General features: G+C 35.2%; 1 protein-coding gene across 4 annotated transcripts in view; it reads left to right on the top strand.

Moving 5' to 3' along the window:
* CSMD3 (CUB and Sushi multiple domains 3) overlaps positions 1 to 24,574 on the top strand; it is a 1,160,406-nt gene that overhangs the window by 552,285 nt on the left and 583,547 nt on the right. For all 4 annotated transcript variants that reach the window (XM_027574671.2, XM_027574666.2, XM_027574669.2 and 1 more), the window contains one exon: positions 12,831 to 12,952. In XM_027574671.2, the coding sequence (XP_027430472.2) occupies positions 12,831 to 12,952 (122 nt within the window). The remainder of the gene's footprint in view (positions 1 to 12,830; positions 12,953 to 24,574) is intronic.

Genomic DNA, 24,574 nt, shown 5'->3' with positions numbered 1-24,574 from the left:
CCTAGTTTGGTGTCACAATCAAGATCCATTTTCTAAGGGTGTCATTCATTCAATAAACACTAACTGACTACCTGCAGGACCAATCAGGGACTCCTTAGTAGTGATATGTGGTAATTGTCCTGAAGGGGCTCACCGTATACTGCGGCAAAAGAATGACGGCAGAACAGAGTAAGATAATATTGGTAATAAATTAGCTTATAAAGATAAAAAGTATGGGAACAAAGAGGAGCGGCACCCTCCTCAGGGTGAACTGGGATTGGGGTCACTGGAGAAAATGTCCCAGAGGCGTGCCCACTTAAATTCTAAAGTACGAACGGGGATTAGATAAATGATAAGGGAAGGGCCTGGAAAGAAGGGTGTATAATATAGTTTCTGTTAACAAGATTTTTATTACTTCTTGAGTGTCAAAACACTGTTAACCAACTTTTAATTTAACTTCCCACTGTAATGGAAGCTGAAGTTCATGCCTTATTTCTATGATACCTTTCACCAAAACTTCTTGGTACAGAATAAAGAGAAAAAAAGAGTGAGCAAAATCAAAGATATTAGGTAGAATGAAAGATACTGCTGTAAGTCAGTGGCTCCTAATGGGAGGAAGGCAGAATTTTGCCGTGCAGGGGACATTTGGCAATCTTTGGAGACAGTTTTTGATTGTCATAACTTTGGCAGGGGGTTGCTAATGGCATCGAATGGACAGAGAGGTGTTGCTAAACATTCTGCTCAGGACAGCCCCTGACAACAAAACAAATAATATCTCGTCCAAAGTGTCAAAAGTGCAAAGACTGCAAAGCCCTGCCCTAAGCTGATAATTGGGAATTATGCATAAACACAAAATAGTGTTAATATCCAATGTGTTTGGTTTCCTGAAAGACACACACACACAAAAAAACCCCACAAAAATTAGAGGGCCACTACTTTTTATCACTCACATAGATTGGTACTAATAAACTAGTGATTGTTTCACAAAGCTTAGAGTGATGCTTTCACACCCTGCAACCACTGTGTTTCGCTCAGAGAATGAGGTTTCTACATTATTTAAAAAGATCTGGTAAGGAGATTCCATGGCATCTTGAACGACTCATTGTAGTTTTTCTACTCAATGACTTCTGGAACACTAAATTATTTTCTTGTGTCCAGGTTAAATCACCCTGTAGCAATTTTGCTTATTTCTAACTATACCCTTGCAAAGGAATCTTTAAGTATTTTGGCTTTCGAAAGACACTTGTACTGTGATGCAGACAGGTTCAACCAAGGGCTTTTGTGGCATGGTAAGTTATTACTTATCAACTTCACCCTGTTCAGGTTCTGGCCTCGAGTTTTGCCAACTCTGAAACTCATCCTCATGTTTGCATGAGGGTTGGTAATACATTGGATTATCGACTTTTCAAACTAAGCACTAAGCCCCCCCACACACAGAAATTTTGGAGTGATTAGCAAAATATTGATTTAAAATGACATTAAAGGAGTAGATTAAAGAGACATATGTGATATATTATCTTGGATTAGATCCTGGAATAGAAAAGAGGATGTTAGTCTAAAAACAAAACAAAGCAAAGGAAACAAACAACCTGATGAAAGTCAAATAAAGTCTGAAGTTTAGTTAAGAGGAATGTACCAGTGATATATTCTTAAGTTTAACAGATACACCATGGTTATGTAAGATGTTTACATTAGGGGAAGCTGGGTGGAGGATACATGGCAACTCTGTGCATGATCTTTCCATCTTTTTTTGTTTATCTAAAATTATTCCAAAATAAAGATTTTATTTCTTAAAAAAATGTCATTGAAGAGGAGAATAAAATGAATGAATTGATAAGGGTTTCTCATGTTGAAAGCAATTTTTAAAAAAACAAATTTGTAAATTGGAAGCACTGAAATAATTTGTGGCAATTCTGTAACTGAAATACAATTAGGTGTAACTGTTTACCATTATGTTTTTAAACTCTTATTTCATTGAAATCCTGATCTACTTGTTTTAATTTGACATCAAAGCAAATACGTAGATCAAATGTTACAAATCAGAAGTTTGTTGTCCAGAAATAGCTTACATTTTTGGCTATTATAGATTGCTATATCCTAAAATTTTTTCCAACATTTGAAATATTAAATTTTTCATGCAACCAGATTCCTAGCTTTTGAAAAATTAGAAGAACTGGAAAACTTGACCCACATTCAGAGGTGCCTGAACATTTTAGTAGAGTTTTCCTCCTTTATCCTGGGCATATGTTTGCCAGATGGCCACATACCCCCAATTTTTATTTCCCACTCCCAGCCCAGTTACCAGGTGGGTCAACTGTGCTTCTGAACATGTGACATCTGATTTTGCAATTTATATCCCAGTCCTCAATATTAAATAAATTATGGGATTTTCCTATCTTTATTAATTTAAATTTTTGAGAGATTTAATTAAGCTAATTTACCTGTCACCATATCAGGATGTAGAAATTATGTTCTGGAGTTCCACTTCTGAAATATTTTTAACCTGTTTATGGGCCTGAAGATGTTTGTTTCACCCAGCTGTTTATTGTGGCAGATAAAGGATAGGTACAGTTTTCTTTTCCATCCAAGGTTTACATAATTTGGGACCACGTTTTTTTGTTCTGTTTTGCCCTAAATGATAGCTTTGTGCCAAGACTTTTCTACTTCCTAAATAGTAAATTTTTTTTTCAAAACATTGTCTTAGATTTATATAATGATGCTACCCTTGAGTAGTATAAACTCAAAAGTAATATTGGTGGTTAACATTCTATAGAATCTTATATTTTGTTCCTTGAAATCATGAATAATACTTTTAAAATATCCTTTTGCACAGAGAAATAGACTCTCTTATATATTAATATTTTTCATGTGTAGGATTCACTGACCCAATTCTCAGATGTGGTCTCCCGGTCTTTTTTATTTTTCTATATTTCCCTTTATAAAGATCTTGGATGCCACAACAGAGGCATATTCTCATTGTTAAGTGGGAAAGAGCTTCTAATGAAACCCCATTGTTTAGGGAAATGGTTGTCTGTTATGTGGCTTTCATATCATGAAGGACATGTTAAGCCTGTTGGCATAAAGGAAAAACTTGGAGAGAAGACAATATGCCTACCTAAAAAAAACTGTTTTGAGATACTTTAAGAATTGCTTAGCAACAGCATCAAGATCTAAAATCTAATCACAATAGTTTCTAATAATTCATGCAAGCATATTTGAAGAATTCAAAGAAAAATATTAACACTTGATTTGGTTGTTGGATACACTTGAAAAATATTTTTTTCTTAAAAAATACCATATAATCATTTTTTGACATGTGTTGTTCTTCTTTCCCATGTCTTAAATTATGTTGTATTGATGGCCTCTAATTTTTTGAGGACTAGTACTTTATAATTTGACTCCTCAAATTATAGCGAATCCCATATATATATATATATATATATATATATATATATATATATATATATATATATATATATAGGCATACCTTGGAGATATTTTGGGTTTGGTTCCAGATCACCACAAATAAAGCAAATATCACAATAAAGTGAGTCAAATGAGTGTTTTGGTTTCCCAGTACGTATAAAAGTTATGTTTCTACTATACTGTAGTCTATTAAGTATACAAGAGCATTATGTATAGAAAAAAACAATTAAAAAAGACTTTATTGCTAAAAAAAATGTCCATCATGTGAGCTTTCAGGGAGTTGTAATCATTTTGCTGGAGGGTCTTGCCTTGATGTTGATGGCTGCTGACTGATGTGGGGGATAGTTGATGAAAGTTGGGGTGGTTGTGGGAATTCCTTAAAAAAAAAAAAGGCAACAGTGCATTTTGCCACATCAATTCATTCTTTTTTTCTACATTTCTCTGTACCATGAAATGCTGTTTGATAGCCTTTTACTCACAATAGAACTTTCAAAGTTGAAGTCAGTCCTCTAGTACCATGCCCTGCTTTACCAAAGAAATTTATATGATACTCTAAATCCTTTGTTGTCATTTCAACAATCTTTATAGAGTCTTCATCAGGAGTAGATTCCATCTCAAAAAACCACTTTCTTTCCTCATCCCAAGAACCAGCTTCTCATTCGTTAAAGTTTTATCATGAGATTGCAACAATTCAAAAGCAATCCCAATATAATAATGATGAAACAGCTTGAAATATTATGAGAATTACCAAAATGTGGCACGGATATGTGAAATGAGCAAATGCTGTTGGAAAAAATGACCCTGACAGACTTGCTAGATGCAGGGTTGCCTGAAACATCTATTTGTAAAAAATGTAATATCTGCAAAACACAATAAAAGGACGGATGACTGTACTTTTAGGTAACTCTGGACTTTTCCTCTGTAGCCTTTTTCATGATTATACAATCTTGTAATGCGCTGTTTCACGTCTGTCTTTCTCCCCAGAATGTGAGGTACATGAAAGCAGGGCTGGTCCACAACTGCGTGTTCACTAATTCTCATACTGTTGAGTGCATCCGATTTTTTTTTTTTTATAATTAGTGAATGACTGAGTTAATGAATAAGTGACTAAATATACTATGCCTTGCATTTAAAACTAAACAGAATTATATTTTTAAAAAATAAGTATATGGGGGGGAAGTACATGACTTGACATTTTCATTCTTATCTCTAGTCTTTTAGTTTTTAGTTTTTTAAATCCATGTTGCTTATGACATCTGGACTGATCAACTTAACTACAGACACAGTTAAGTCAAGTGCCCTTCAGCACACCCAAAGTACCCCCCCGCTGCCTTAGTTTTGACAAAAAACAAACACAAAAAACAAAAACAAAAAAAAGCAAACAAACAAACAACAAAAACACCTAAAATCCAACAACTTCTTAGCCTATCATGTATGGCCCTCCTTGAATAGACATTTATTTAATCCCTCTAGGTCTACCTAAAGAATCTCCTCAGCTCCAAACAGTCTTAGATGTTCTGGGAATTAATTTTCTTAGATACAATATGTTAGTGTATCTGCTTAGAAGTCCATCCTGGTTTCTACTTGGAGTTCGTGTGTCCTAACTTTCAACATTCAACTTTGACATCATCTCAAGGATGACTTCTCTAAATTCCTAAGCTGCAAAAATGTGCGCTTTTTGTGTTCCCATTAAAACTTGCTTACCTTTAACACTCGTAACTCATTATTAAAATGACCTATTTGTGTTTTTAAGACTTCAAGGGTCTTAAAGGAAGGATCCCATCTTATTCTTTTTTGCACTGAACATTCTTAGTGTTTGGTGTTGAATAACTCCCTCCACGAAAAATTATAAAAAATTATCATCAAAGATTCATTTGACCTTTCACTAGGAGGAAAAATTTAGAATTTCAAGTGATATCCAAATTATCCTGAGATGCTTCTTTGATGAATTGCCTCTTTTTCTCACATTTAAATTAGAACATTTAAATTGTAAACTTTGGTCTTTTTTATTTCTTTTTTTAATTTTTTTATTTTTTTTATTAACAATGTATTATTTGTTTCAGGGGTACAGGTCTGTGATTCATCAGTCTTACACAATTCACAGTGCCCACCATTTTTTTTTCTTAAATTTGGGAGTATTTCACTTTAATTATTCTTGAATAAAAAACCCTACTGAGCATTTACTATGTTATATACACTAAGTCAATTGATTTTATCACTAGGAGATGAAATACATAACGTTAAGAAATTCAGTACTTAGATAATTAAAATAGAGTAAGAATGCTCTAATTCAAGTAAGGCTTTGGAAAAATGAATTTTAACTAGCAGATTAAGAGCTAAAAAAGAATATTCCAGATGAAGGAAACTGCATATGGAAAGCTATGTAAGTAGCTTAGAGCATGATGCATTTTGAAATTACAAATTGACTCCTAATGTTTCCTGCCTTTTTCAATGTACAACAGATAGTCTACCCCAATTTTAAATTCTGGGAGGTCTAAAACCTTCTAAAAGATGTCAGTGAGTTTTTGGGCCAGTAGGTAGAAATTTAATGATTAATAGTTAATTCTGGCTTTAAATTCCTGCTTTCTGATTTTCTGGATTATGTCAATTTTACATAAATTCAAGTAGACACCGTCTCCAGTTTCCTCTAAAGAAAACAAACAAACAAAAAACCCAGTTTTTAAATATACAAGTGATAACCTGCTTAGTTAATCTTCTAGATAATTTGGGAAAGGATGCAGACAGTCTACAGCAAAGGTAGACAAAAAATTTGAAGCCGAATAATACATACTCTTATCTGTTAAATCTTTTGTCCAATCTGTTGCTTAAATTTTTCCCCGTCTTCTTTACTATACACCATCTTTTTCTTTCTTTCTTTTCTTCCTTCCACCAACCCTTCCCTCATGAATGGCCTTAAAAACATTATGGTTCCTAGATATATTTTGCATAGAAATTCATCTTATTCTATCCTACCACCTCACTGATCTATTTCTTATTGGCAACATTAGATTAATTTGGATTTTCTTTTATTTTCTCAAGGAGTAAACTGAGTCATTAATTCATATGGTCATTTCTATTACTGATTTAATGCCATATGTCCTCTTATCCTAATACCTATAGGGTGATTCAGTGAAACAAGGAGCAGGGAGAAGCAGGATTGTAGGTAAACTTAACCTTCATGACTAGGTTAAATTATGAACAACCAAGAACTAGAAAAAGAAAAATAAAGAATTTCCTTACTTTATTTTTGACTTGAAAAATCTGTCCATTATATTTCTCACTTTTAATAGGAATTGCATTTCTTGGGTTTTAATCAGATTTACCCCTGATCCTGTGCAGTCTGCCTTTTGCTGATTTTCATTCTGTCCCTTTCATGGCATCTCCTCTGTTTTCCAGTTTTCTGCTTTGGGTTCATTTCATTATTATTCCACATTTATATGCTTCCTTTCAGTGAAGACATGGATTAGACTTGCCATTCTTATGCAGATGATGCTCAGATGTATTTGAAGATTAGTCCTAATTGTTACTCCACTTCTGACACTTTATCAGCTTTTCATGAAGACAGAGGGACTGGGATGTCCAATTAAATATTATTAAATGGAACTACTTATTGATAGTTCCACACACTGATTTAAGTAGGTTTTATCAGTCACCTTCAGATGTGGGGAGGGTGGTGGGAAAGATAAGGGGGCAGGAGGGAGATGTTTCATGACCAAGAGTCCACAATCTGAGAATTGAGATTGATTCAGAGAGTAGTTTCTATAGCTGTTTATCTGAAGCTTAACGGGTTTTTGATGTTTAGGTAAATCAGCATCTTTTTTAGCTATATATATTATATACTGTATTAAACAAAGAAAAATTAAAAACAATGAAATTCTGGTGTATTAAAAGTGTTATAAACATATTTCAGGTCACTACTTAAATTTCATATGTTTGTATTTAGATTGTTACAAAGTAAACGTCCATGTAGGAATTCCCTTCATAATAAAACAACTCTGTACATGATTTTCTAAACGATTAGGAGTTTTCTTCCCAGAAAGAAAGTGCAAGAGAAAGATAAAATGTAGTTGAACAGAGTCCTTCAAAACATATGCCAAATATTGTGCAGAAAGTCTAAAATTCTGACATGCAACCCAGAAATCTGTACTTATTTAATGGAGTTCTATTTTCTGTGTGAAAACTTCACAATTCCTATTTATGCCCATTAAGAGAACAGATTCGCACTTGTCTTATTTTCCTTTGTCCACTTTGATAACAGATTTCTACCATGTTTCATGCATTTTATTACAGCAAATCTTTTATGATGTCAGTTGAAAATTAATTCCCAAGCTTGTTTCACTTTCTGGGCATTTTTTCCTACCTAGATTACTAATTCCTTCATTGGAAATATTTTATTTTAATGTATAAATTATTTTTCACAAATTTGGAAATATTTGTTTAAGGTAATATAGCTCAAACTAGATCTCCTATAATTCTATCTTAGAAACTACTTAATTTCCTGAGCCATTTTATTTTCTCAAAGTCAATTTTTCATCAGTGCATTGTTTTATACTCAGAACCCCTACATCTGCCAACATGGGATGATTTTTTTTTTCCTAGAATATCCCTAAGTCATTTCATTTCAACCATCTCTAATAATCGCTTCTTGGCCTTTTGGCTAAGATCAAGTGCAAGCATCTCTAATAGTAGTGGTCACATGTTAATTTTATTTTTTTTTATTTTTTTATTTTTTTAAAGATTTTTTTTTATTTATTTATTTGAGAGAAAGAATGAGAGAGAGAGAGAGAGAGAGCATATGAGAGGGGAGAGGGTCAGAGGGAGAAGCAGACTCCCTGCCGAGCAGGGAGCCCGATGCGGGACTCCATCCCGGGACTCCAGGATCATGACCTGAGCCGAAGGCAGTGGCTTAACCAACTGAGCCACCCAGGCGCCCCCACATGTTAATTTTAAAAAGGTAATGTCTTATGAAGTGTTACTGGGGAAATGAGCACCTTGTTAATTTTGTACAAATTCACCTTGATTTGATCAGAATGAATTTGTTCTTTATAAGGTTTCTACAAGAGCCATGGGAGAAAGGCTCCTAAATTACCAAACGAGGAAAACAAAACTTAGAAATAAAACAAGTATTTTTCTATATAATTTCCTAAGAATAGCCTTCCCTGATCTTTTATCTACTTCCATAGCATTTCTTGGATTTATTACCCCCATAGCATTTTATAAATCTAATTTATTTATGGTGATTTGTACTTATCATTTATGAGTGTTTTTTTTTTTTCTTTATTTTCAAAATAGACAGTTTCCTAGTCTAACACACATTTACAAAGATTCTTCATCACCATGTAGAGATCACTTATTTGATACTTCATGTAAGAGCTGTGAAAAAGAACTTGGGTATCTGTTCCTTTAGTAAACATTCCTGCATTTGAAAGCCACTGCGCAAGGAGTTAACAAAGATGAAAAACAAGGCCTTGTCCACAAAAGATTATAAGTGTGTATACATCTTGGAAAACAAAGCATGCTAGAGAATTGCCAAGTAGTGTCACTCAAAGAAGCAGTATGTCCTATCAGAAAGCTGATTCTACTAACTTCAAACCCATCATTGATTGCTATAAATTTTTTATTGCTGTGAAACTCTTAAAATGTTTATAACTGTACTTTCAGATCACTAGCACTTAACCACCTTTATATTGTGTTGTTCAAATAAATGCCCTGTGAAGACTACAGTCCACTATAGAACCCTGAATGGAGAAATTAGGAATACTTCTTAGAAAAAAAAGTGACACAACAGCTTGGCTTTGTTTAAATGAATAGAATTTCTGCAGGGGGATGTAAGAAGGAATAACGTTTTAGACTTGGAAAACATCACAGAAATAAGTGGAAAATTATAAAGGGTGTGATACATTCAAAGAAGAACAAGAATTCTTTTCTGGCACAAGTTGAGTGTCTACTGTATAAAATGTACTGGAAAATAAATCTAGGTTCTCACAGAAACAATTTTATATTTTATATTAGTTTGTAATTTATTCTATAGGAATTAGAGATGAAGTTTTTTTCAATGAAGTTAAGTAAAATAATCAAATCTGTCTTTTAGAAAGATAAATATAGTAGCACAAAGGAGGATGAGACACAGAGAAAAATGAGTATAGGGAAGGAGTTAAGTAGCTATTTTTAGTTCAAGAAAAGATGGTGATGAAGTACGGGGTATTGGGAAGAGAAGAAAAGAAGGAAAATGGAATGTTTCAGATGAGAAATACATAGGTCTTGAGGAGTGCTTTTATGTCTGTATGGGAGGGAAGTGGATGGATGAGTTAAGAGAAGTTTAATTTAAAGCTCCTTTAAAACGTTTCATAGAATGTATAGCAAACAGAGAGATAATTACTCTGGAAATAGGAGATAGAAAAATCGGTAATGTAAATTTGAGAGCTATCAGCACAGAAATGACTGTTGTAGTCATAGAAGTCAGTTAGATTAACTATTCAGAGAGACCACTGAACGAAGAAAAATAAGCCATGTAATCAATTTATAATTCTGCTACGTAGGGGTCAAATGCAAAAACAAACCAACCGACCAACCACAGGGTATGGAGCATAACATTTTAAAACAATTAGGTAAAAATCAAGGGAGTTCAGGACTGTGTAAGGGAAGGCAGATAATTTCAAATAAAGCTTATCAATACTTTCCATTACTGCTAAGAGATCAAGGATGTGGAAAAAATGAAGAGATGCTATCAGATTTAGCAATTAGGAGGTCATTTCTGGCCTTGAGAAAGCAATTCAATACCCAAATGAGAGAGGTCAGCTGTAATGCTTTCAAAAAGTAAATGGGAGAGAATACGGAGTAGTGCATAAAAAAGATCCATAAGATGTTGTAAAGCAATGATCTCACTTACATGTGGAATCTAACAAAGACAACATTATAGCAAGAGAGTGTATAATTGTAGTTGCCAAAGTCAGGACCATGGATGGTGGCAGAAACAGGGAGATGCTGGGTAAAGGGAACAAATTTCAAGTTATAAGATGAATAACTTTGTGGATATAATATATAGTATAGTGACTATAATTAATAATACTGTGTCATATACTTGAAAGTTGCCAAGAGAGATCTGAAATGTTAACCCCCCGCATAAACACAAAGTAATTTTGTGAAACAATGGAGGTAACTAACCTTATTGTAATCATTTTACTGTGTATCAAATCATCATGTTGTACACCTTAAACTTACACAGTGTTATACACCAATTATATCTCAATAGTATAGTTGGGAAAAAAGAGCCAATTATTAAATATTCAGAAATTTTCTCAGGCCTTGATAACCTGTGGTATGTTAAAATCAGCCGAGGTAGGACTATTTATACCATGGAAATGGAAAAAAAAAAAAAAAAAAAGGAAAAAAGGAGTGAATGAAGGAGAAGAAAATGCTGTAGTGAGCACAGAAGACTTACAGAAAGATAGGTAGTAAATTGAAAAAGAAAAATTGGTAACTAATGTTGAAGGAAGAAAAACACCATTTGTTATTTTTTCCTTATTACAAAATAACAGTTTTATTACTTAAAATATAAAATTCAGACAAAGTAAGGGACAATTAAAAGTAACTATTTAATACTAAATGACTTAACCACAAGATATAACCCTCAAGTTGAAGTAAAGTTGTCTGGGGGCGATTTATGCCAAAATATAAGCTAATGAGGGAGAAAAGAACCTAGTGAAGAAACTATATAAAGAAAGCTATATTTAACATACTAGAGAGACACATGCTTGGTGACGGAAAAGTAAGAGATGAAAGAACGTGAGCTCCAATTCTGCCTCCACTATTTACTAGCTGAGTGATCTTGCGCAAGTCAAGCAAACTTTGGGGACCTCTAAATTGATATTCAAAGTGATGATAATTACTGATATAGGAAAGATGTTAGGGCTTGTAGCTGATGGCCAAGAAAGAATTCTTGGTCTTTGATGCAAAAAGGTGCTTTTATTAAAGGACAGGGACGGGGCACAAAGAGCAGCACTGGGGTCCTAAGGAGGGACCCATCATACACTTTCAAGCTGGGAGGGGGTTAGGGATAGCTTAAGTCTCTAAGGAATTTGGAAGCAAGGTTTCCAGGACCTTGAGGGGGCGAGCTATTGTTGGGAAAAGGTTATTTATTACTAATAAAACCGGAGTCATGAGACCCTTCAGATGTATATCGGTGGGTCATATGCTTGAGGAATGATTGACAACATGTATCTTGGGGGGTAGAGATAAAGGAAATTTCCAAAGGAATTTTTATATGTCAAAGTACACTCACAGGATCCTGGGGTTTGGGCTAAGATTGCCTTTTGCCCTTAGCAAAGTATTACCATCAAGGCAGCTGAGCTCCTAGAGGAATGTCATTCTGCCTGTTTCAAGGATTTCTCAATGGACTGTAAGTAGTAAGAAAATTTAATTTTTCTTTTGCCTTTGTTGCCCACATCAATAATTATGTAAAGTCTTAAGTGCATTGAAAATATATGTACATCAAAAAAAAAGAAAATATATGTACAATGCACTGTTACTGATGAGTTGGAAAAGGATGACATGTACAAAATTTTAATGGAATGAGGCAAAGAAATGCAAATCAAAACTAATGCCAAGAAAACTTGGTGACCGAGAAGGAAGAGAAGACACAGATGCAGTGTGGCCATTCTTTCTTCTTAAGTAGAAGGATTGGAAAAACTGAAGAAATATTGCAGTATTAAACTTTTGTGGGAATTTATTAAAAGTACTTCAGTGCAGCTCTTTTTGTAGTCTGAATGGTCTAATTCACAGTAGAAAGAACAGTACAAGTAGTTTTCATATTGATGTCTCAGTCTCACATCCTAGGATGCTTAATAAATAGGGTTGAAAATACTATCTGGGGGCGCCTGTATGGCTCAGTCAGTTAAGCGTCTGCCTTCGGCTCAGATCATGATCCCAAGGTCCTGGGATTGAGCCCCGCATCGGGCTCCTTGCTCAGCAGGGAGTCTGCTGCTCTTGCGTGCATTCTCACTCTCTCTCTCTCTGATGAATAAATAAATAAATAAATAAATAAATAAAATTTAAAAAATAAAATGCTATCTGGATTGCTTAACCCATGGCTTTGTTTCTTTCTCTTTGTGGATTTTTGTTAACACAGTATTGCATAACTAGGCCTCTCTCTAATTAAACTCATCTATTTACAGTCAGAGGATAATTTATAATGCCTCACACTGTTATTCATAACCAATTTTCAATTAATGTTGAAAATATTGAGCTTGTGAACTTTAGGGTGTAAAAAATACTCTCACTTTGATAAGTGGCAGAATGCCCTAAAACACATTTCACTGCGGTTGTAATTGTGCAATTTTGAATTTAAAGTCTGTTTGCAAAATACTTTATTGCTAAGATTTTGCATGCGGTATAGGCTCGCTTTTAAAATGCAATTTCTCTTTTAGTGAAGACGTGTGGCTCTAATCTTCAAGGACCAAGTGGCACCTTTACATCTCCGAACTTCCCATTCCAGTATGACAGCAATGCACAATGCGTCTGGGTCATCACAGCGGTGAATACAAATAAGGTAAGGGAAAACCCTCTGTGGTAGAAAGCATAATCATAAAGACAAAGGCAAAGAGATCATGAGGAAGTGAAGTAAGGAAATTCATAACTAAAGTATGATTTCTGCAGTATTTTCTACTTATGCCTTATCTGAAGATAAACCTGTATGAGAATTTTGGAAAAAGTAAATTTTAAATACTCTACTCTCAGTTACTAACATAAATAACAACACATTCAAATTATAAATGAATGTTTTCTGAGATAGATTTTTGAAGGTTGTAAGTACGTATTTCTCTTTTTGTTTTTTTTTTAAGATTTTATTTATTTATTCATGAGAGACAGAGAGAGAGAGGGAGAGAGAAAGAGAGAGAAGCAGAGGGAGAAGCAGGCTCCCAAGGAGCAGGGAGCCTGATGCGGGACTCGATCCCAGGACCCTGGGATCACGACCTGAGCCGAAGGCAGACGCTTAACCATCTGAGCCACCCAGGCACCCTTGTTTTGTTTTTTTTAAAGAAGCCACGAATCATGGCTTTTCAATTCCTATCTTTTCTGCTTGCCCTATCATTCAGATGTATCATGTTTTGGTACATGGCTGACTTTTCTTTCAGTGTTTTGCTATTACCATAGATCATACAGTTATTCCTTATTATAAAAAGTTGGTTTTAATGTGGTTGGTACTAATAGAGAATTCATACTATGGATATTTCAAAAGGTTAGATTGTCTTTCTGTTTACTAAAAATGAGTAATACATCTAAACATGCATATGCCACAATACTTCAAATAAAATTATGCTGAGCGAGTGTAGGAACGGCTGAAAACAGTGCATTTTCCTGTCTTCTCTCTCTCCCTCTCCTTGTAAGAATATAGAGAGGAGCTAAATGGGCAGAATCAAAATTCCTCTCAGAGCGTATGATATCTTTTCTGGGTTAGATTAAGTAGAGCCCATAAAACTGGTTTAGATTGTAGTTCAAATACTGATTTAGAATTTACTGATACCTTTGATCAAGTCATTTAACCTCCTGGTAATTCTTTTTCTTTATCTATAAAAGTGTGGGTAGTAAGAGTATGCATTTCATAGTGAGCTGTGAGGAATAAATGAGGTAATAAATACAGAGTGCTTAATATAGTAAGGACTTAAAACACATTAACTCATTGTTATTAGATAAAGTATGTACTATCTGCCAGAATGTTTTAGGTTTTATGTTCATAAAACCTAATCCTGAGGACAGCAGTATGGTTTTAAAAATCAATCCATGGGTCAGTGACATTTACCTCACAAAAAAGCCCTGATTTATGAATCAGAAGAGCTAGATCAGAAGCTTACGTTGTCCCAAACCATCTGTGTAAACTTGGAAAAAATGACTATATTTAAACTTTCAACTACATAAAGGAAATAATTTTACTCACCCAACCTGTGTGATCAGTTCAATTCACCAAATATTTATTTGTCTGATATCTTTTCTGTGCAATTTATGGGTTGTTGAGAAAATTTTAAAAAATCATGAAGTACTTGAGATGCCTGAATGGCTCAGTCAGTTGGGCATCTGCCTTCGGCTCAGGTCATGGTCCTGAAGTCCTGGAATCGAATCCTGCATCAGGCTCCTTGCTCAGTGGGGAGCCTGCTACTCCCCCTGTTTGTGTGCTTTCTCTCTCTCACTCAATCTGACAAATGAATAGAATCTTTTAAAAAAATAAAAAATAAAAAATCATGAAGTACTTGAAAAATCAAGTTACACTTATTGAACACTTAGCAACATGACAGATACTATTGACAGCACTTTTTATGAATTATTTAATCCTCATAAGACTCCCCCGTGAAGTAGGTACTTTTATTGTCTGCACTTAACACAGAGGCTGAATAACTTGTCTAAGATCACGTAGCTAGCAAAGGTCAGAACTGTGTATTTCATAAGATACGTGTTATTTACAAGGATACATCTCACAGGAAGGTATAAGTATCTTATACCAAGATAAGCATGAAGTAAATTCCTTATAAAGTGTGGAGCAAACACATTGTATTAGTCTTGCATTGAGATAGAAATCTTTTTGTGTCATGATAATTACCTGTAATTGTCATCAAATGTGGTAATTATCTTCTGTTCTATAAGATGTCTGCTTTGCTAAGTTTAATTCATTCTCACTTACTGAGATACCTGAAGTTTCACAGAGGTCGTCACATTTCTCCTTGTTTATCTTACTCAATCTGCCAAACTTTTATCTCTTCTTTTTCTCCTTAAAAAAAATCCAATTTATTTTCTAAGGAGGACATAATCACTTTCACTTCTTTGCTCTTTTTATCAAGTAGCTGACTGAGGACATTAATTTTTGATTTCTTGGTTTACCTCTGTTTTAATATATCCTTATAGAAATTGGTTTTCAAGCATTTTTAACTGTGACCCACAGTTAGAATTATATTTTACATCATGGCCCAATTCACTCACATACATAGATACAGTGCCACAAAATAACATTTTCCCTTAATATATGAATATACTTCTCTGGTTTTTATTCTAATCTATTGTGATCTATTTGTTTTTAAAATATTGATCATGCCTCAATAAATGGATTTTGTGATGCACTAACAGGTTATAACATAGTTTGAAAAATCCTGTTTTGCTTCTACAGATTCCTAAATCAGAACTCTTTTGGGGGGGTGCCTGGGTGGTTCAGTCACTTAAGTGTCTGCCTTCCCCTCAGGTCATGATCCTGGTTTTCTGGGATCAGGCCAGTGTAGGGCTCCCTGCTCAGTGGGGAGCCTGCTTCACCCTCTCCTCCTGCTGCTCCCCCTGCTTGTGCTCTCTCTGTCGAATAAATAAATAAAATCTTAAAAAAAAAAAGAACTCATTTTGGAAGGCAGTTGCTGACATGAACCATAGGCACACAGCTTACCTAGTTGGTATAAACCTCAATTAACCAAGATGCTTAACCTAAATATCTATAATTTTCTTCAAATATCATTGTTCAAATTTTTCTTTATGTTTGATAATTTTATTTTAATTTCTTTAAAGATTTTATTTATTTATTTTTGAGAGAGAGAGAGAATGAACATGAGCAGTAGAGGGAGAGGGAGAAGCAGGCTCCCTACTGAGCAGGGAGCCTGATGCTGGACTGGATCCCAGGACCCCGGGATCATGACCTGAGCTGAAGGCAGACACTTAACCCACTGAGCCACCCAGACGCCCTGTGTTTGATAATTTTAAAAGCAATCATGGTGTTCTAAATGTCCAAAACACATATATGACTGGTGGAAAAAACTCTGAGATTTGGAACTGGATGGAACTGGCTTCAAATCTGGGCTATCCCTTTTACTAGTAATACAGTTGTAGATAGGCATGACCTTTGAATCCTCTGAACTAGCTTTTCTTTTTCATCTATTAGAGATAATAATATCATATCATAAAGTTGTTTTACTGACTAGATAAGGAAATATGAAATGTCTGATTCAAAGTAGAATCATTTTAAATGACATTATTGGCAAATGTTGCCATCTCATTAAGAAACATGCTTTTCTTCAGTTATTTGTTAGATTGAACTTATGTATTGATGCAGAATAAAGCGTCCATATATACTATTGTCTTCCATCTTTGAGTATGGGGTTGATTAATTTACAGGTGACTAAACATTGAATTATAGTCATTTTTACTGCTTAGTTTACAAACATTGCCATTGAGCTTACTAGAAATAAAATAGAATGACTGAGCATTACAGTCTTAAATTAATATGTTTTCATGGTCACTTTATACCCTTGCACAAGCTTCTGTAAGAGCATATTTCCGTTAATTTTAGAATTTCAATGATGAACACAATTGAGGGCTTCTTCACAACAGTAAGTTAAAATATTGGAACAAATACTTTAAACTAGCCTGGTCATTGAATTAATTGTTCTTCTTGCATTACGATATGCATTTAACTTTAGCTCCATATGTGAAGTAAATGCTTTTCTGCCGTGAATTTTTCCTTAATATTTTTGAGGATGATCTTCCTTGATTTAAGTGGTCTAGTGCATTTGTCTTCAATCTGATGTCTGTGTGTTCTGGGGTACACAAACAATTCCCACGGTGTACATGGGAGGGAGAGGAGAGAACTGGACACCCTTTTCAGGTATTCCTCTTTCTAGCACTCTCCTGCTTGAAGACCAACTTCTATCTGTTTATTCTCTTTTGTCCCTTTCCTTCTTGTGATTGTCTTTCATAGTTTCAAAAGAAAGTCATATATTACCTTCCCAGCTGAAATGTTAACATAATTCCAGAGATCCAGACTAGAAAATTCTATGTGCACATAGTTCCTGAGGGGAGAGTCTTTGAGAAGAAAGAACAAAGCAAACAAAAACAAAAACAAAAACAAAGATTCACTAAGAAATATTTGAAGGAGGCATTACCTTATTTAATCTAAACAACAAACTTATAGGAAGTCCCATCTCTTGATCTCTTTATGTACGTATGTATGTATTTACATATCTATCATCTGTCCATCCACCTATCTTTTAATCTATCTATATTTCTGTCTATCCTAGAACTAGATTTTACAGTACATAGAATTATAGAGTAATTTGAATTGAAACACAAAGTCTGACTTTTTGAACACATAGAATTTCTTTTTTTTTTAAAGATTTTATTTATTTATTTGACAGATAGAGCACAAGTAGGCAGAATGGCAGGCAGAGGGAGAGGGAGAAGCAGGCTCTCGCCAGAGCAGGGAGCCAGACGTGGGACTCGATCCCAGAACCCTGGGGTCATGACCTGAGCCGAAGGCAGCCGCTTTAACCAATTGAGCCACCCAGGCGCCCTGAACACATAGAATTTCTAATTTGTCTGATTGACTTTATAGTTTTAGCATTTATAATATATAGTTGATGTTTTCTAGAAATAAACTGGACTAATGTTTCAAGCTTTTAGGGAAACTATATTTAAAGTATTTGTAAAAGTACAGTATAGAACTTGCATCCTTAGCAGCTACTCACAGAAACAAACAAAAGAAGATGTCTATTTAAAACTGTAGGAGAAGGGGCGCCTGGGTGGCTCAGTTGTTAAGCGTCTGCTTTCGCTCAGGTCATGATCCCAGCGTCCTGGGATCGAGCCCCGCGTTGGGCTCCCTGCTCAGCGGGGAGCCTGCTTCTCCCTCTCCCACTCCCCCTGCTTGTGTTCTCGCTCTTGCTGTGTTTCTCTCTGTCAAATAAATAAATAAAATCTTTACAAAAAAATAAAAAATTAAAAAATTAAAAAAAACTGTAGGAGAAAATGGTTGTCAAAATGCTTTGACCTATGTCTACAAAATTGTTTGAAGGCTGTCTAGACCGGCATTATCCAATAGAAATATGTGAGTCACATATAGAATTTTAAATTTTCTAGTGGCTTCATTTTTTTAAAGATGAAATTAATTTTAATGTTATATTTTATTTAACCACAATATTATAATTTCATGTAATCAGAGTAAAATTATTAATGAAATAATTTACTATTTTTTTCATTTTAAATCTTTGAAATCCAGAATGTATTTAACACTTAAAAGACATCTCAATTGAGATGAGCCACATTTCTAGAACTCGATAGCCACATGTTGCTGGTGGGGCTACCATATCATACGGGGAAAATTTCAACGATCACCACAGAGAGATTGATTCTCTGCTTTAGGGAATATGAGTGGTGACAATGGTTAGTGATTAGTCTTAAGGAGAATAAATACCCCATTGCAAGGGAATTGCTTCAAGTGAAGTTTTTGTAGGGGCTTCAAGGGAAAGGTAGAAGAGATGCTCCTATTGGCAACCTGGGATTTTAGCTTTTCCTTACTACTGTGAACTACCCCATATCTTTATTTCGTTATTTTTTAAAATTTTTTACTTAACTTTGCCAAAATAGTTTTCTGTTATTTATCACTAAGGAACCATGAGGCAGGGGGCTAATGATACAGTCATCATTTTTATTGTCTCTTGACCTAGTATAAAGAATCTATTGAAATATTTAGCTCTCCTGTTTGCTTTCTAATACATTTTCCCATATCCTGCAAATTGGTTATATGCTTATTTCCTCTATCTTTGGGATAAGAGGGATCTAGCTTTTGAAAACATATGGTAATGTTGGATACCTTTACTCTAATTTCTTGGATTTCTAATATCCTTTTGAGAAGTGGGTCTTCTAATGTAAACATAAATTAATAGTAATGTCAAAAAATGTTTTTTTAAAAATGAATAGTTCTTCAGTATAATGTGCAGAACTGAGATAAAAATGTTGTGGAATAGAATTCTTTCTGTTTTTTTGACCAGTTCTTGTTCTAATTTTAAGGGGATGCACTTTTATCCACATTGGATGACTGTTTGTAAGAATAATACTGATGTCTCCAGGATGTCAGCAAATCTCACAACTCAGAAAATAAAATCCACTGGGAGATCAGTAATAAAAGATTAAACTAATCGAGCATAGAAGAATACAATTCAGAGAGAATGAAGACAGGCACGTGAGGTTGACTTCAGTTTAGATTATAGCCCTTGCTAGTTTAGAAGAAGTCTGAAGTGTCAGATGAAGTAAAATTGGTCACCAGAAGAATGTGAATTGACTATGGCTTAAAACAAATGTTGGGTCACAGTAGCCAAAAGCACATTTTTTTTTTTTTTTGTATTCCAGGACTGTGAATATTTTTGAAAAAGATTTTATTTATTTCTTTGAGAGAGAGAGAATGAGCAGGATGGAGAAGGAGAGAATCTGAAGCTGGCTCCACACTGAGCTCAGAGCCAGACACGGGGCTCGATCCCACGACCATGAGATCATGACCTGAGCCGAAACCAAGAGTCAGACGTTTAACTGACTAAGCCACCCAGGCGCCCCCAGGACTATGGATATTTAACTTGTTTCTAAATTTGGCTCACATTTCTACCTCATGATACAAAGAATACTGTTTACTATAATCTAGGTATAACAATGAAGAAGGTTAAGGGACTGGCATGATTTTAAGTGTGTATATTTAGGAACTCATTCTGAATGTTCCTGACCTATTTAAAAATAACTTCCTTATTTTTCTACATAAAGTGATACATGGACAGAGTTCTGATCTAAGAGTCAGAAGCCCGGAATTCTTGTGCAAGTCATTTTGCATCCCTGAATATCCGTTTCCTCTTCTTCAAAGCAGGGATAATTATCCTTGCCCTGCCATATCATAGGAATGTTGGAGGATCACATAAGTCAATAAACAACAGCACTCTGTACATTGGACATTATCTTATAAATTTAACATATCATATATGTATATTATTTATGCTATCCCTTATTCCAAAGACAATTTTAAGTGGATGACATCATCAAGTAGACCATAATACGTATGTTGACATATATTAAGTAATTAAAGATGTTTAAGCATAAGAGTAGTACCTAGCTCATAGTGAATGCCCAGTTTATATTTGCTGTATAAATAAAAGAACAAATAGATAAGAATAAGCAAAGCATATAGAATACATGAGAAATTATTAGGCATTTTGATCGAGCATGGTCTAAAATTAGTGCACAATGAGTAGCAAATATTTTGGTGGCAATTATATTGCTTTATGAATAAATGTTAACTCTATTTATGATATATTAAGTAGTATTTATACCTGTATATATTTTCTCAAGCACTATCATAAAAACATACTTATTGGGATTTTCATACAGTTCTGATAAAATTTTACTATAACACTTTATATTATTATATATGACACGCATTTGGTTTCTGTTGAAGAGACATGATAGATGGGAATTTTTCCCCTTACCTTTCATAGACACCTGCCCCAGAATTAAATGCAGGTCAAGAAGGACAGCCTTGGGCTGCCTGGGTGGCTCAGTCGTTAAGTGTCTGCCTTCAGCTCAGGTCACGATCCCAGGGTCCTGGTATCGAGCCCTGCATCGGACTCCCCACTCTGAGGGAAGCCTGCCTCTCCCTCTCCCACTCCCCCTGCTTGTGTTCCCTCTGTTGCTGTGTCTCTCTCTGTCAAATAAATAAATAAAATCTTTAAAAAAAAACAAAAAAGAAGGACAGCCTTTTCTAATAGGGAATGTTATCCCTTTCCAGGCAGATCATTCCATTCTACTCTTTATTTAAGAAAAAATAAGTAGTAAGGGTCTATTTTATAATGTGGTAAAATAATTCAATTGTAAATATTTTATTCATGTATTCACTACAACCATTCATGGTTTTTGTTTAGACCCATAAAAAACCCACTCAAGGCTCCTCCCCATAAACTCTTCAGTTTATGAAGAGTTTATGGGGCACCCTTGACTGCCACCCATAACACTGTCATCAGAAGCCTTTCCATATTGTCACTGTCCCAGCATTGCAGCTAGCCTTTTGCCACTTCATTTAGTCTGCCCACTTACAGGCACTGGTTCTTTGTGCCAAACAGTCAGAGTTTTGGGACCCATGCCAAGCTTTGGTGCCAGGTCTGAAACCTCAGCCAGACATGGAAAGTGTCACTTTTCTGCAGACTGCAGCTGTCTTTTCTGCAAAAAAAGCAGACTCAAGACAAGGATTTATATACAAGTGATCTATTAAAAAAGTACACCCAGGAAACTATTAAGGGAGTGGGGGAAGCAGGAGAGGAAAGAAGTTAAACAAAGGTGAAATTTCAGGCAAAATTCAAGCTGCAGCCAGATCCCGTGCCTGTGTGAATTATACCTCAGAGTTTGTTCCAACTTGGTACAAGGGAGCTGGGCCATCTTTTTCTATGTCCCATAATCATAGGCTAAAGATGAGCCAGGTCGTTCAGGGCTCATGTGTGGGCATAACAGCTCCCATAGACTGAAGAAAGCCTCCAAAAGACTTGTATCTCTAGGCATTTAGAGGCAAATAAAAATGGAATATAGCAAACAGATAACAGAAAGGACAAGAAACATGTGCAGGAATATGGGTGGAGCATTGACAGGATCTGCTACCTTTAAGTAGGAGCCAATGGGAGCCATCCTGAGGCAGCAGTTCAGGACAAATCAAAGCCAGGTTGGTAGTCCTACCAAGTCAGGATTCAGAAAGAGCCTAGAAGTAAAGTACAGATCTTGGTATAAAGCAATGGGCTGGAAACCAGGGAAAACAACTAGAAAATCCCTCAAGCCAGGGAAAGTGGCTGTGTTTACCCATTTGAAGGGTATCCCCAGCCTTGGAAGTAGGGACGCTATCAAAGGCACTGACCTTGCCAGTGAAATGTGTCTTCTTGTCAAATGGTTTATTTAGCTGAAATATTTTATTTGAAGTGAATTACTCGGTGCAGGCACAATGAATAGTCATCTAAAAATAAATATCAAAGGTGCCTCGTTAGCGCAGTAGGTAGCGCCTCAGTCTCATAAAAATAGATATCAATAAGTAAAAAATAAAAAGAAATATTCCAAAATGTTAAGAGGATTATCCCTGGATAGAGGACCACAGTTATTTTTCCCCCTTTTCTACTAACAAAAAATTCTGTTAAATTTCAATAATATGTTATATTTTATAATAAAAGCTTGGTTTAAACAATAACAAATTAGTAAAGTGAAAAAGAAAAAAAATAGCCATAGAATGATTGACATTATTGTTTACTTCCTGCTTCTTGAAACTTTCTCTTCCCCTGGCTTCTTTATTCTCTCATTTCCTGAATATTCCCCTTCTCAGTCTTTTCCTGGTACTCCTCTTTTCTGCCATCTCCTTAAAATTCAATTTCCTCCATGTTCTGAATTTAAACACTTTTTTTTATTCTGTATTCTTCTCTTCCTTCACACATCTGAATGCAATGTCTAGTGGATTCATTATAGTTCACTAGTATGTCTCAAAGTGCTTAACTTTCTCTCACCCAATTTGTCTATTTCTCCTACGGATTATCAGCCAATTTCCCAAATAGTGAATCTTTGTCTCATTTTCATACCATCCTAAGCCTATCAATAAATCCAGTGTGAAATTTTATTCTAAAATGAAATGATATCTCCTTTCTTGGTAAAATATTTAAACAGATCTGTGCAACTTCATGGATGACTCCATCAACAACCTGAACTTGTCTTATCTCTCAAGGCCGGTGCCCCAGCACTCTCCACCAGTGCGCTACCAGAGCCCTCGAGTTTGGGGGGTAGGCTGGCTCTCTATGCTTGCCTACTCTGTTTGCACTTCCCTTGACTCCTGACAGGGTTTATTCCTGGCCGTTCTTTAGCCCTCAACTCATGTTTCACTTTGCACGGAACCCTTTGCCATCCTCCCACCTAGATTGACTTAGGATCCTACTCTGCATATTGGTCACCAGTTGTCATATTATGTCGTAATTGTGTGTTTACTCATCTGTTTTCCTTAGTTTCACACTCAAAAAAAAAATGTTTGAATCTTCGCCTCCTTAACTTCTAGTATTGTAGCTGTCATATGAAAGTTATTCAAATGGATGTTTATTAAAAGAATTGATTAAATATTTCTAAGCAAAAATGTCACTGGTTTATTTACATTTGGTAGCTCTTCTTTGGAACTTCTCTGATTCTTCTGAAAAAAAGGAGGCAAAGTATGCAAAATACAAAGTAGTTTTATTTTGTTTATTTTTTTTTTACTCCTCCTCCCCCTGCTAACTATTGGGTGTCCCTAACACTTTAACCTCAATATTATAATTGTTTTTGAATGATACGCATAATCAGAGCTGTGCTACATGAAAATTAAGCATAAATATTAAGTGATTCACATAAATAGTGACAATTAGTATACTTGATGCAGCCAAATAAAGTCTTTTGGGAGTTGGCATAAGAAAAGAAATTAGAAGAGTGGACAAATAAATCCTTAATTAGAAGTACCAGGATATACAGACTTAGTTAGGATTAGGTTTGGCTGTCAGTGACAGAAAACCTCCAATGAGAGAATTAGACAAGATATGCATGTGGTCTGTAGGTCATGGTTGCTCTGCTCTAGGAATTCCTCAAGGACTTAGGCTAATTATTACTCTACCATTCCCAGGATGGAGCCCTTGCCCTCAAGTTCCAGAATTGTGTCTCAGGCTCCAGCATGGTGTTTCACACATTCCAGGAAGCAGGATGGGGAAAGTGATAAAGAAGAAGGAGGGCAAAGGATAAAGACAAATGCAAGCTATTTCCTAAGAAAGGTTCTTAGAATCGGCTACAACACACACACACACACACACACACACACACACACACACACACACATAATTTTTACCATAATTTAGCAACATGATCATACTCAGCTGCAAGAAAGATGGAAAGTACAGCCTTTTTATTTAGGATAAGTTGGTACCAGCTAGAAATGCTAGTACCATGGAAGAAAGGGTAATAGGATGTTTGGGAAAGGTATGACAATCTCTGTTACAAAATTAATATGTTAGGTACTCTTCTAAGCTCTTTTTATGTATCATCTCGCTTAATCTTCTCACTGACTATATGAAGTAATTGCTATTATTATGTCTAATTTATATGTGCAAAAGCAAGTTTAGAGAACTTAAGTGACTTCCCTAAATTTGAAGGTTGAGTGTGTGGCCACACTAAAGAATACTTATAAGAGTCATGATGGTTGGATGATATGATGGTGATGGTTCTATTGCTGCTGTAACAAATTACCATAAACTTTGTGGCTTAGAACAACCCACAGTTGTTACCTTACAGTTCTGTGGGTCAGAACTTCAGTACAGGCCTCACTATAATAAAATTAAGGTGTCAGCAAGCTCTGTTTTTTTTT

Source organism: Zalophus californianus, chromosome 4, assembly GCF_009762305.2.
Source record: "Zalophus californianus isolate mZalCal1 chromosome 4, mZalCal1.pri.v2, whole genome shotgun sequence".
In the NCBI taxonomy this organism is placed as follows: domain Eukaryota; kingdom Metazoa; phylum Chordata; class Mammalia; order Carnivora; family Otariidae; genus Zalophus; species Zalophus californianus.
This window is presented reverse-complemented; position numbering and strand designations above follow the sequence as displayed.